Source organism: Balaenoptera acutorostrata, chromosome 10, assembly GCF_949987535.1.
Source record: "Balaenoptera acutorostrata chromosome 10, mBalAcu1.1, whole genome shotgun sequence".
In the NCBI taxonomy this organism is placed as follows: Eukaryota; Metazoa; Chordata; class Mammalia; order Artiodactyla; family Balaenopteridae; genus Balaenoptera; species Balaenoptera acutorostrata.
This window is the reverse complement of record NC_080073.1, coordinates 13,777,321-13,792,339: the sequence shown is the minus strand read 5'-3', so window position 1 is coordinate 13,792,339 and position 15,019 is coordinate 13,777,321. Positions and strand designations below refer to the sequence as shown.

Genomic DNA, 15,019 nt, shown 5'->3' with positions numbered 1-15,019 from the left:
GCAGTGGTTGAGAATCTGCCTGCCAATGCAGGGGACGCGGGTTCGAGCCCTGGTCTGGGAAGATCCCACATGCCACGGAGCAACTGGGCCCGTGAGCCACAACTACTGAGCCTGCGCGTCTGGAGCCTGTGCTCCGCAACAAGAGAGGCCGCGATAGCGAGAGGCCCGCGCACCGCGATGAAGAGTGGCCCCCGCTTGCCGCAACTGGAGAAAGCCCTCGCACAGAAACGAACACCCAACACAGCCAAAAATTAATTAATTAATTAATTAATTTTAAAAAAAAGAAGGGAATGTAAAAGTACATAGTAGATCCATGAAAGATGTTAAATTTATTCTTTCATTTACATACTATTTATTGACTGCCTGCTCTGTGCCATGTAATTTCTCCATGAGCCTCTTAAATACCTATGAAAAAACAAATATTACTACCTTTGTAAAGTCTAAAATCTCGGAGGGGATTTGAATTAGAATTTACACAATAAGAAGAATTGATATTCACTTTCAAAACATAGGTCAGTTAAATCTTACAACACACGTGTGAGAAAGATAGGGCTCATGGGATGAGTCCCAAACTATAGATAAGCAAATATGTTTACAAAGGTTGTGGCTTCCCCAAAATTGATAACTGGTGGCAAAACCAGGAAGAAAGAACTCAATTCACTTAATTCCAAATCCAGTGTTTTCCCACTCTGTCTTACTGCCATGAGGTTTTGAAAAATGTGTTGAATATTGGAAGTATACTTAGTAATTAGAGTTCACCTGTTGAGCAGAGGAGACAAGCAACGGGGAAAATAGATATTCTCTGCTTCTGGGGATTGCATGTAAAGCAGATCCCCATACAGGGAAACCAAGTTTATTCAGAACTTCCCCCTGTTTAAAGTCATTTCCACCCTCTCCTAGTCTTCAGATTCAGGTCCAAACTCTTTAATATACATTCAAGGCTGTTCGGGGATCAGGTACCTGGCTTAGGCAGTGCTGTACTATGTTTAGCAAGGGTGGCTACTAAGTGTCAAGGCCCTGACCTTGGTGCCTTCCATACCCTCTCACTAATCCTTACCGTAAGCCTGGATGATGGGTATTGTTGTTATTTTACAGATGAGCCACACAGCTGGAGAATGTAGGGCCAAGATTAGAGCACACCTGTGAGTCCACCCATTGTGCTTCTTCCGTTTTCTTGTGTTGCAGTAACTTGAAGATTCTCTAAATTCTCATGCCTGTCAGTTGCCCTTGTCTCTTGGCTTAGAATTTCCTTCCTCCCTCTTATTTATTCTTTAAGACACAGTTCAAACTGTTAGCCCCTTTGGAGAGTATTCTTGAAGCCCCTGCCCTACCCCACCCCCTGGCTCAGTTAGATGATGTTCCTTTAGCATCCTTAGCACCTTGTCCTTAATAGATTTATTATGTGAATCCCACTGAAATATAATGCCTGGTTTAATCGCCTTTCTCACCAAGTAGAGAGTGAGCTCCTTGAGGACAGGGCTCTCACCTCCATCACCTCTGCCCCTCCACCCCCTAGCACTGTCCCTGCCCCCAGTAAGCACACCTGCTTATTTGTTGAGCTGAATTAGAGCATTTGGATACCAGCAGAATTTTAATTTAGCAAAGTGCTAAAAGCAGTCATTATATGATGAGACCCTGCCTGCATGTAGATTCTTGGAAACCAAGATGTTTATGGAAGAACTGCATCATGATTTGTCTTACACACTTTAGACTGAGTACTTTAGCATGACTCTTGCTATATAAGAATTGTTTAAAGTGTTGGAGGCTGGAGGAGTTTTGCTGTGTGGAGCAATGTGTACAGATAAACTGTGGGATTCTCAATTATTCATGTCCTTCTGGCTCAGCCAGAGAAAGCAACCCAGTCCTGTTTCATTGTGTGGCCCCCTCCCCAGGATTTACGAGTCCAATTCTTGGTCAGGCTCCCACAGTTAGTGCTGAGTACACTACCTTTTCCTACAGCCACCTTAGGGTAAACCAGAGAGAGCTCCAGGCTGCAGGGGAGCTCTATTACTGCCATAACTCTCGCCTCATCCCACAGCTTGCTTTCTGGTTCTGGCAGAAAAACTGAAATTATGAAACTTTGTATCCTGCACCACAGTCCCACATGAGATTCATGAATCTTCAGCTCCCTTCAGAAAACCCTGTGCTCTGGTTACGACTGCCCACCAGACGAATTACCATCAACGACCCCGTTATTTCTGATTAGTGAAGGTGAGCCTTACCTACCTGGATGTAAATAAACGCCAGTCGGGTTCTTGAAATCCTTCGTCCTTAAAAATCTACAGCTCTTAACAGAACACACACTGTAAATAGCATCCTATCTTGAATTCAATCTTTATGGTGTAATTGGATACATTTTCTAAGCTAATTTTAATTGCTTCAAGAAACTGCTTAACAATGTAGATCAATCCCCTGGTCTGAGATGACATTTCCGTCGCAAAATTAATTATTAATACCCTGATCATTTGCTAAAGACATTAATAGTTTTCATTGATCAGCATATCCTGTTTATCTAAAATGGCCTAATCACCATGCATGTCAGAAGAGTATCTGAACATATCCAGTTAGAGACACAGCCCACTTTTCAGCCACATCAGCACATCAGAAGTTAAGAGTCCCTTTTGTCTTCACAACATATCTAGTCTGGCTTTATCAGAAACTGAGCTATTTAAGGGCGCAAAAGAAAGACGAGTTCTCTAATGATGGTTCTTCACTTTCTCTTAGCTTCATGGTAAACATAAAGGCTTCTGAGTGACCACGTGGCATCAATTAATGCTAAGAGCCCTTGATTGAGGAGCTCATGTTAGTCCATGTTGATCCATGCTCTCATGTAAACCTGTGTTCGCTCAGTGTTTTCCTGGTAAGTGGCAGTGAGAGGAGAAGACCCAGGTTATCATCAGCTTAAAAAATATCCGGGCTACAATAATAATCATATCTAGCATTCGTATGGTGCTGTGTGGTTTTCAAAGAGGTTTCATTTACTTAACCAGGAAGTTTCTTTTGAAACAACCTTGGGAGAGAGGCGGGTGGGGTGCATAACCAGGACCTGGCAACTGGTTACCGCCCAAGCTGTAAACAGAGTGTGTCTTCTGCTTTCCTAGATTTCTCCCTTATTTGGTTAAACGATGAATAGGAAGAAGCATCCTTCTCATCTTTCAAACACCAGTAGGAGCTCATCTCCTTTATGAAGTCCAGAAACTGTCCTCCTTCCTTCAAAATGGCATGTTGTGTTGCAGTTTTATGAAACTGCAGGGAACTGACCCCACTGGAGTAGGAGGTTCTTACGGCTACATGCAGCTGGGATATCCATTTTGGCAAGTCCGGTGCCTCACTAGTGTCTGGCAAGCAAAAGGCACTCCATAGATGCATAAATCCGTGGCTGGCTCACAGGATGGATGGGAGAAGGGATGAGTGGATGAGAGCAAGCCAAGCACAGCGTGAGTTCTGTTTTACCGAGGTCATGTTGCAAAACTGTGGAACCTGAAGGCAATTTGGTGGTGTTTGCTCCCTCAATGTTTTAAAAGAATCTTTTGAAGTGGTTTCCAACGTTTAAAACTTGAGAGATTTTCAAAATACAATAATATTTTCAACTTTTCTTTGAAAAGTTGTAAGTGCTCCTGCAACCCTAGGTCTATGCCCCACACGTTAGCCATCAGCATGAGCTGGGGGGGGTACCTGCCCCTTCAGACAGGGTGTGCCCTTGCCCTCCCAAGGGCCCGTGAATGCCGCCTGCTTCACCCATCCACTTACCTGCTTTGTACATTGTACACAGAACAAGCAGCCTCTCTTCGCCACGGAGTTCTCCTGTTTTAAGATTCCTGGCTAATGGAAGAATGACTGTTCTTACTCATGCTCTAGATTTGTCCAAAAGAACCTAGTAGACAGCTACTCATAGTCAGTAGGATTTTTCTCTGTAGGCACTGGAGCTGCACATTTCTGTTGCATTTTGGGGATGAAACATGGAGCATTGGGGGAAAAAATGTTTGAATTGATGGGGTAGTTATAATTTTTCATACATGTAACTCCATTCTAAGACTTCAGAATTTCTCCTTAAAGTCCACCAATGCTAGCCCTGTTTTGTTCAGTGGAATTTCTTCTGTATTCACTATTTTGGGTGTATTATTAATTGGAAAATAAATAAGAACAAGGCCTGGAAACTAAGGGACTGGAAAGGGTTGGTTCACATCTAATCAGAAGCTGTTCTTACCTGTACTCAGTAGCCACAGGGACCTACCAGCTTCAGTCTCTGCCCAGGTATTATTGGGAAGCAGGAAAGGAGCTTTATTTGCTTCATATTCAAAATTTAACATGCTCTCTCTTCTTCAATAGTAGTTTTCCAGGGCTTCCCTGGTGGCGCAGTGGTTGAGAATCTGCCTGCTAATGCAGGGCACACGGGTTCGAGCCCTGGTCTGGGAAGATCCCACATGCCGCGGAGCAACTGGGCCCGTGAGCCACAGTTACTGAGCCTGCGCGTCTGGAGCCTGTGCTCCGCAACAAGAGAGGCCGCGATAGTGAGAGGCCCGCACACCGCGATGAAGAGTGGCCCCCACTTGCCACAACTAGAGAAAGCCCTCGCACAGAAACGAAGACCCAACACAGCCATAAATAAATAAATAAAAATAATTAAAAAAAAAAAAATAGTAGTTTTCCAGAAGTCATTTTTATTTGTACTCAAGTAAAGATAAATTTGCAGAGAGCACAAGGAGAAGTATTCTCAAATCTCATTGTAATGTCTCTTCTCTCCCACAGATTAAAGGTTGAATACAACTTAAAAGAAACAGCTATTTTATTCACCTGTTATTGGACTTGAAACTCCTTTGACCTTAGAAACTGAAGATGAGGTTGCCATGGGAACTGCTGGTGCTGCAGTCATTCATGTTGTGCCTTGCAGGTAGAGTGTCATTTTAAAACTTTTTGATTTAAAAATGCCACTGTATTTCACACTAATTCAAAAGTGGGCCTTCACTTTAGATGGCAGTGATAAAATCGTAAGAGTGCACGCTACTATGACTAGCGTTTGCTGACGCTTCTGAATACTCTCTCCTGATAGTCTTTTAGTGCCTCTTTTCATGGTGTTGTATCCAAAGCTAGACATTGATGTTTCACCTGTCTCTCTGGTCCTTTTAGAGTTGTTTGAGCCATTATTTAGTTTGAAAGTTGTTATTTGTGCTCATTCCAGTGCTCAATTGCACAGAGATATTGGGCAACAAAACTGATAATACAGTCTACAGTATTGCCTACTTTGATGTCATTGGATGGAAGTTTATCTGGGTGACTCTTTCAATATCTTTGTTGATATCACTCCGTCTTTTGATACTTTCTTTTTCATGTCAATACACCTATAGCTTAGCAGGACCCGGAAAGCATAGACACAAGGCTTTTACCATACTTTCATGGTCACCCGCTAGACAAGGGCTTTAAAAAGTTCAAACATGCTATTTATTACTTTCTTGGTTTTCTGGAAGATAGGAGCCTACCAGCTGACATACATAACTCAGTGTTGACGCTGCCTAAGTCCAGCATGCACTGAGAGTTGGTTTCCAGGTTGGGATGGTGGGTGTCTTTCCAGGTCTTTTTGAAATGAGTCTAGTTCACCTGCTTTGTTATTCAGAGTGTCAAGTCCAAGAGGGACACCTGGAATATATCTGTGTTTTTACAACATAAAACAAAAAATGACTTTTAGATCATCATGACATTGATTCATGCATTCATTCAAATAATGTTATTGAGTATTTTACAAAGAGGCAGCTCTGTGTTAATATCTGTGAATATACTGCTAAGCAAGACAGACACAGAAGTCTATTAGCTGCGTTCTATAGCTATATTGACCTGTCTGTCGGTCAGTATATGGCAGATTATGTGCAATTGTTGAGTAATTAAAGGTAGTAACGGTAGTGCTTACATGTATGGATCCCTTACTCATGCCAGGCACTGTGCTAATAAGCCCTCCGTGTACTTTTATTTCATTGTCTCATGATCACTAGGAGGTATTTACTCTTTATTTTTACTTGTGTCGCTATTATTATTAATATTATTACTGAAGCATTAAGAAGTTAAGAAACTCATCCAAGGTCACCAAGCCAGGAGGTGGTAGAGAAAATAAGGTTCCAACCCAAAGCTGACTAACTCCAGATTCCATAGTTTTGACCAGCACACTATACAGGGCTGTCTTGTCGATTTGTCCAGTAAACGGTTGCAAACGTACTCTTTAAATTTTGGTTTTCATTCTTCCTGCGTTTATCTAAATGTAAACCCCCATCCACTTACAAACTTTAGAATGCCCTACCTTCAAATCCTAAACTTCTTGCCTTAGTTAGGTTCATAGCATCCTCGCCATTCCCTGATCGTGGACCTGTTGGCATCTAGCTGTCTCTTTTAGAACTATTACTTTTCTCCCTCATCTGGTCAGGAGCTTTATCTCCGCCCCCTCCCCAAGCCAGTGCCTCAGGCTCTGTGCCTCATTTCCTTTTCTCCAGTCTTTTCATGACCCTTGACCCTCCCCAAAGTCCTCAACTGAGATAGTCTGGCTCTAACTTCTCCTGGGAGAAACATATTCTCTAAAGCATAACATAATGAATCAGTTTCTCAGTGTTTGACCAAAGCAATGTGTTTATGTAACTCACTGTGCTGAGTAGATATCAGAAATTAAAGGGTTGAAAATCAAGGGAGCCATTAATCTCCTCAGTGGTGTTTTGAAAAACTCGGAATTTTCACCCAAGATGTGTATCTGTGTCTTTTTTATTCACTTAGTTTTTTGAAGGAAATCAGTATATTGATTTTTTGGTGAGTCTTTTTTGTGAACTGGTTTACATGGCATTAATATCCCCTTACCATATGCCTCCTTCAGTGTAAATAAAGTCAAGCTTTAATTAATGTTTTTGTTTTCTTGCTATTTGTCTTGATTTTATTAATTTACATAGCATTCGACACTCTGAATTTTGAACAGATTTCTTTAACTGTTCATTCTTTTCCTTTTCTATACTTCCTTAGTCATGTATTTCTTGGTGAGTTTTTGGCAAGGAAAATAATTTATGTCTATTATGTTTTTCATAATTAGTGAATCTCAAATACGCTTTTTCCTGATCTTTTTCCCTAAATAAGATAGAAGATCCAAATATATAAACAGGTTCCTCCTGCAAGGGATGCACCTTGAAAGGTCTGCTAATTATTTAAGGAATTGATTGGTAATTTATGGTACAATGGAAATGTTCTCTCTTACCAAAGCTAGACTCAGTCTCTGACAGTAATTAACAAACAGAAAAGACTACTGATGAACACAGTAACAGGGAACACATAACCCAACTACCTAGAAGAGCAAAGAAGCTAACAAATGAATGAAACATTCTTAAAGGAATAGTGACTCCTGCTGACAAGAGGGAAGGCTGGTGACTGCAGAAAACTGGACCAAACATGTCCCATTAAAGTACCAACCAGTGCACCGCTCTGGTCCTATATGCCAGGTCTCCCAGTTTTTTGAGTTTTTATGAATAAATCTCCTAATTATTTAACATTGCCAACCAACTCAAATTAATTTTAAAATAAAAATTAAAAGGCTGTATGAAACAAATCAAAGTGGTCTTCCGGGGAGAGGCTGTTCCTAGCCCACAAGGTTGCGAAGTCTGTTTCAAGCACTCAGTTTTTGTTTGTTATTAGACACAGTGCCAAGTAAGTAGACCTTAGGATCTTTCTACTGACTTTTTCCAATAATGCTGTTGCCCTGTATGTTCCCGTCAGTTGCTCTCTAACCTTCTTTGGATCTGTGCTCAAATGCCACCTAATTGGTAAGGCTTTTATTGACCACAGTAAATAAATAAAATAAAATAAAATAGCAATAATTCTTTTCACCAACATTTTATACCCCTCTTCTTATTTTTCTTCAGAGTTCTTATCAATATATGAATAACTATAAGTTTTGTCTTTATGCTAAATGTCTTTCCTGACCAGACTGAAGCTTTGTTAAGGCAGGCATTTCTATCTTTTTAGTTCACTGCTGTATGCCCAGCATCTTCAAAATGCCTAGTGCATAGTGCCATTCACTAAATAAATAAACATATGTCAAATGAACAAATGCTGCCTACTGACCAGAAAGGAGAGAGAGACCCAGTCTCCAATTTCAAGCTGTACTCTGGACACAAGGCATGCTGTAGTCCCTTTCATGTTAAGGCAGTGAACCAGCCACCTCTGAGGCTAATACATACAACTGTGTTGTTTAAATTAGATTGAAATATATGAAGTATTAAAAGTGGTTATTGTGCCTTGAACTGTGTATCAGTTGTTCTTGGTGCAGCACCCCCTCACCCATTTTTTTGTTTGTTTTGTTTTTATTTTTTTATACAGCAGGTTCTTATTAGTTATCTCTTTTATACATATTAGTTTATATATGTCAATCCCAATCTCCCAATCCCCTCGCCCATTTCTGCTTTCAACCACAGCTGGGTTGACTGTCCCTGTTCTGTATTTTTGTTTCTCAAGCCTTTCTCTAAAGTCACAAGCAAGGGGAACTATGAGAAACTAACTCTCTTCTTCAGTGCAGTCCTCACACAATGGGGCATGAGAATCAGTAGATAAAGGTCTCAGGGCCTGTCATTTAGAAGAAGAACACCTAGGCACATTCTACACGGTTCCTTTGAGGTCCCCAGCAAGACTGGAGCCCCGTTGCCCACAGTACCCTCTTCTACCTTCTCCTTCTCACTCCTACTTCCTGCGATTATCTTCCAAATAAACTGTTTCCAGGTCCTTCTCTCAGGCTCTGCTTTTGGGGGAATCCAAACCAAAAACATGCACACGCCAATTAGTAGCAGAAAAGCAGCCCGGTATTGGTCATATAAGTAATTAGGATGAAGCCAGACAGAAAACATGGTTTTGACAGAGATTATTGAGGTGTTGACTGGGATGTGGATCCACATGTGTACACGCGTATCAGTGCTTATGTGAGTACATGCACGCCTGCCTCTACGTAGGTACGCCTGGAGGTATTATCCAGGTCCTGCAGCCAGGTGGTTTTAGTCTTTTACTTGCTTTACTATTTACTAGTTTTATTATTAGCCAGCTGCTGGGAAAGTTGTTTTTGCCTCTCTGGGATTCAGTTTACACCTCTGTACAATGAGGGCGTTGAACAGATGGTCCCTTAAAGTCCTTTCTAACTCTAAGAAAGTATAGTTCTAGCTAAACACATGATTTGAAAGGCAGATATATATGCTGAAGGGTTACAGCTAAGCCTGAAACTGCATTTATCTAATATGAAATTTCCCACAGATCCTATGCCTTACTTGTGTTACTGATTCTGTTCACATTGACAGATTTGAGAAAAAGAATAAAATGGCTGGTCCATATGTTCATATGGAACAAGAGGTGTGAAGACATTTAAAAACCCTCTGTGAATGGGTGAAAAAAATATATGTTTGATGTAGTCTCAGTTGATGTTGGTTTCAGAGAGGCTAAATTTATTCCCATCTCTGTGGTGCGGTTTACCAACTTCAGCAGTTATTTCTTTTTGAGAAAGTGCATCCTCTCCAAATGTAAGCATTTTGTTGATCTGTTCACAAAATTTCTGCTGCTGTTACAGCTGCATCTGGGGTGGGCAGGGCAGAAAGGGTCCTGTGTCATTCACGTGAGGCGTATTCTGGGATCAGTGAGTGTTCTCAAAATTGGAGCAAGAAGGAGGCCTGGGTTGAATAGTTAATCACAGGGGTGTAGCTTGAATCTATGGCAGTAAGAAATGCAAACCAGGGGCCATCATCTGCAATCAGAGCATGTGGAGACACTGCCCAGTGGTCCTCAGAAGGCATTTTAGGCTCAGGAAGTGTCTTATCACTAAGACTAATGTAGGCCGTAGATGGTTTTGTCTTATTCTAGGGTCAGAGAACGCACATGTACAGTAGGAACCTCCAGTATTTGTTGATGTTGATAGTAGAACTTGATAAGCACAATCTTATCGAGTTACCCCTTAATCAAACATTCCTGCAAAGCTCAGGACCTGCCCTGAAACATCCCCCCGCTCCCCACCATCATGCCCATATAGCCCCACCAGTATGCAGAGAACACAGAAGCGAGTTTCAAAGCTTGGCCTCACAGCACAGCAGCCAGGAACAGTACTTCACTTCTCAAGACTCTCATATGTTTCCCCAGAATAAATAGACGAACAGACAGCTCTCACATAATTCACAATTCCAGACAGATATTAAACCTAGTACTGCCTGTTTTTGCAAAAGTAACAAGTGTTCAATTAAGATCAAAAGAGAGTTGAGTAAATGTCAGTTTTCACACAGTTACTGCAAAGCCTAGTTCTGTACTGAACTTTTATTTTATTGTCTCTCTTTCTAAGAAACTGGCTGGCCAGTGCATTTACAGTCATGCTGACTGCAGCCAAAGAATGGATTTCCTGTTTCTCTGTGCTGTCTCAAAACCATGGCCATGAAATGAAGCCAAGGTAGTAGAAAGATTTAGCAAGAAGAAAGCTAATAACTAGATTAAAAAGCAGTGACTCCAGTGAAGAAAATTCAGGAAAAGAATAGGGAGAAATATACCCAAAAACTAATAAACAGCAAATGGAAAACTCCTTTTGAATATCAATTTAAGTACTTAAATACATTTCATGTTGGGAAAATATTAATCAGTAATAAAGATGTTGAGGTAAATAGAGAAACTGGCAGCAATTTTATATCCCCACCGGCATGGACATATAGTAGCAGTGATACAAACCAAAAGTTATTAGAAATATTCAATTTAAGACCTCTCCTGAAGCAAAATCATTAATGGCTTTATTAGACACGCTCAGCCAGGCTGGTTGTCTTAACTCTAAATAAAACTCCCTTGCTGATAGAGTCTGGGACATGTATTAAAAAAAAAAAAAAGATTGAACTCTGTTGAATGAAATAAATTAGGAAGAGGGGAGAAAAACAGACAAGTGAAAAATCCAAACATTGTATGCATTTAATATCAGCTAATGTGATAATGCTTGGTTGAAATGTGGGATTAATGATACTGCCTCAGAGGTTGAGGGCAGGTGAAGGAATAGCCGTGGCATCTCCTACCAAACCAGAAACACCACCTGGAAATGAAGTGGACCTGGAAGTTAAGAGCATGGGTTTTGAAATGAAATAGACAGATCTGCCATTTATCAGCTGTGTGATGAAGCTATTTTATCTCCCTAAGTCTTGGGTTGCTTTTTTTCCCCACGTATAAAATGGACAAAATAAGTGTTTATTGGGGTGTTTATGAGGATTGAGATCATGTATATGTTCTTTGGACTTAGTGCAGTGTCTGATCCTTGCAAGCAGCACTGAGTGTGAGCTGTCATTCATTGAGTCATTTAGCCCGTATTAGAGGACCTGCCGGTGCTAGGATTGTGCTTCTCTCTAACAATGTAGTTTAGCTCTAAGTGAAAGATCATCTCTGTCCTCTTTGCACTGCTGCTGGTGCTGATGCCACCACTATCAGCTTCTTAGCACACGGGTGTCTCGCTCTTCTTCAGTGGTTGAAGCAGAGTTCATAGCACCTTTGTTGCCCTTCCCCCACCTTTATAGATGTGACCTTATCTATAAAATAGGGATATAATAATAATGATAAGCTTCTCTGAAAAATAAATACCTAAATTGATTAAACTTATTTATATGTGTAGAGCACTTAGAAAGATGTCTGGCTTAGTAACATGAACTAAGTTAGTTGCTGTTAATATCACCACCACCATCATCATCACCATCATCATCGTCGTCATCATCATCATCATCGTCATCATCACCATCATCATCATCACCATCATCACCACCAGCAGCAACAAGCCAGGAGGCATCCATATGCATGTTTAGCAGCCACAACTTTTAGGGTCTGCCTCCTGGCAACAAGGCCCCTGGGGCAGGTGCCAGTGGAGCCAACTATCCGGGCGCCTGGCACTGGGAAGAAGCTGGGGAGGTATCTATGATGGGCCTCCTAGAAATTTATCAAGTTGCAGAGTTAGGGGTTCTAAAACGAGAAGGATCCTGTGGTTCAAAATGACGGAAGATTTTTAAAATGCATTTTGCTAAAAAAAACAAAACAACTAAGATAAAGAAAGGAGCACATAGAAGACCCTAATGCATGTGTTGGAGTGGGCTCGAGCAGACTCCTTTCCATTCTTCTCTCCTCCCAAACTCCCATTGGTGATGTTAACCATGTATTTCATCTGTAGCAAGAACAGAGTTTGATGAGGATGTAGCCCCACACCACCCTAATAATGCCCTTAATGTGTTTAGCACTTGTTAGTCTATAAAATATTTGCTGAACAGTCTGTTTAACAAATCTGTCAGGGCTAGAGACAGGCACAATAATAACATTAAGAGTAAACGTCTATTGAACATTTCTGTGCCAGATGTAGTATCACATTCTTGAGTGCAATATCCCATTTAACCTCAGAACAACCCATTTCCTAGATAATAAGGGGTTATATGACCTGCCCAAGGAATTAGAGCTCATACAGGCCCTGCTCATAGAGGCCTATCCAGCTCAAAAGCCAGGGCCTCCAACAGTTATGCTATGATATCTATTGACACACAGTACCTGTCCTCATGGGGCTTAGCATCTTGTAAAATACTACAAACCAGTGGTTCTCAGAATGTAGTCCGTGGATGAGCAGCATCAGCTGGTAACTTATCAGAAATGCAGGTTCCGGGGCCCCAGGCCAGACCTACAGAATCATAATCTCTGGAGGTGAGTTCACGTTCCCCCTCCAGGAGACTGATACTTCCAAAAAGCTTGAGAGTCATAGTAAGCAGTCTTGAGAGGCAAGTCAGGCAGAAATTGTCATTATTCCAATTTTACATATGAGAATCTGAGTGGTCAGGGATCTGCCCAAGGTTATATTCCTGACATCAATGGCATCAGCTGGAACCTAGGCTTTCTGATTCATAACCCAGTGGTTTACTCTTCCCCCGGTCCATATGCTGCCTTTTTACTCAAGTCAGTCTGGCTTTCAGGGCAATTTATTGAATACCTGATGATACAAAGGAAGGGCTTTTTATGTTGAAGAGGTGTCCTGAGTTTTGAAATGATTTAATTTTTCTGCTGAGCCTTATTATTTCCTTGCCTGTGAACCACTAACAGGTATGATATTGGCCTGTGCTCTTTCTCTGTTTTGTGATGTAATGAACGCAAAAAAGATGTTATTCCTTAATTTTAAAGGGAAATAGAATTACGTTGCAGCATCTTTGGAGAGCAGAAAATAAAGGAGGAATGTCTCCTGAGCCTACAGCTAGAGTACAATTACTCATCATTTTGGTGAACAATAAAGTGTGAGTTCTGTGCTCAGAGAGATAAAAGAAAAATAGTTTTCTTATTTTGCAAAACCCCTAGTGGATTGCTGGGATGTTTTGTCTTTTTAGAGTAATCAAGAATCCTTTGCCTTAAGAAAGGTAACAGATTATTTTGTTTCAGAAAGAAATGATTCTAAGGCAGAGGGCTCACCCCTTCAGATCTCAATTAAGACTTATCTCAAAGGTTCTCATTTCTAAAGCAAGGTTTTGGAAAATGAGCACAGAGGACTTCTCCTCTAAAGACTTTAATATTGTGCTCAAATTAGCCATATGTGGCTATTGCGCCCTTGAAATATGGCCAGTCCAAACTGAGTTATCAGAATCTGTAGTAGTTTCCTAGGGCTGTTGTGACAGATTACCGCTAACGTGAGTGGGTTAAAACAACAGAAATGTATTCTCTCAGTATTCTTAGGCTAGAAGTCTGAAAGCAAGATGTTGGCAGGGTCACGCTCCCTCTGAAGACTCTAGGGAAGAATCCTTCCTTTCTCCTTTCTACCTTCTGGCTGTGGCAGCAGTCTTTGGCCTTCTTTGGCTCGTATTAGATACATCACTCTCTTGTCTGTGTCCATGCTCACATTGCTTTCTTTTCTGTGTCTGCACTTCTGCCCTTGGATGTGGGAAACCTACTACAAAGAAGGAATATAAAATACCTCATTGGTAATTTTTATATCAATTATGTTGAAATGAATATGTTGGGTTAAATAAAACATATTTATTTTGCCAGTTTGTTTCTACTTTCTTTTAATGTAGGTACTAGAAAATTTAAAACTACATATGTGCCTCACATTCTATTTCTGTTGGATAGCAGTGCCATTGAAGATAGAGGAACTAACCTACTAATTCTTAACCTATAACTGTACCTGAGAATAATTCCCTCCTTTTCTTGTCTTTGTAGAAGTAGAAACCCTGGCGAGTAGCCCCAAAGGGAAGTTAACTGGGGATAAGTGTAGATGGGAGAGGTACAAAATGTAAATTCACTAAGTTGCCGATTCAAAGAATAGGGTAAATGCTTCCCCTTGCAGAATGTAGGAATATTTGTTTTATTCATTGGTTTTAAGAGGCATATGGGATAGTACATGGCACAGAGCAGGCAGTCAATAAATAGTATATAAGTGAAAGAATCAATTTAACTAACATCTTTTGTGGATCTACTATGTGCTTTTCCACTCCCTTCTTGTTTAACCTTCTTAACAACCCTGGAGGTCAGGCATCACTAATCCTCTCTAAAATTATAGTCTTGGAAATTAGACTGTGAGAGGCTATGGAACTTGTTCAAGGTCAAATATCTAGAAATCAACAGAGCCAGTATTCAAATCTATGTCTTCATACTCCAAGTACTGTGCCCTTTTCTACCACAGGGCCTCAAAGATGCCTTCATAGAGGAAAGAATCACCGTCTTATATCTAGTAAAAACAGTGAAACAGTGAAGAGCAGAGGATTTTTTAAAAAGTATTTCCAGAGAGCTTGCAAATTGCATCAACAAAAACAGAAGTAATTTATACACAAATATTCATAGTATGATTATTCACAATAGCCAGAAAGTGGGAACAACCCAAATTTCCATCAGTTGATGAATGGAAAAACAAAATGCCATATGCCCATGCAGTGGAATATTATTCAGCCATAAAAAGGAATGGAGTACTGATATTACAACATGGATAAACCTTGAAAATATTATACCAAGTGAGTAAAGCCACATATTCTATGAACCTATTTATATGAAATGTCCAGAA

The 15,019-nt window shown here is 40.7% G+C and overlaps 1 protein-coding gene across 4 annotated transcripts in view; it reads left to right on the top strand.

Annotated features, from left to right (window-relative positions):
- The window catches only part of CNTN4 (contactin 4), a 955,661-nt gene that overhangs the window by 457,693 nt on the left and 482,949 nt on the right, over window positions 1-15,019 (top strand). For all 4 annotated transcript variants that reach the window (XM_057555542.1, XM_057555540.1, XM_007192463.2 and 1 more), the window contains one exon: window positions 4,750-4,891. In XM_057555542.1, coding sequence (XP_057411525.1) covers window positions 4,837-4,891 — 55 coding nt within the window. In that variant the 5' untranslated portion in view covers window positions 4,750-4,836. The remainder of the gene's footprint in view (window positions 1-4,749; window positions 4,892-15,019) is intronic.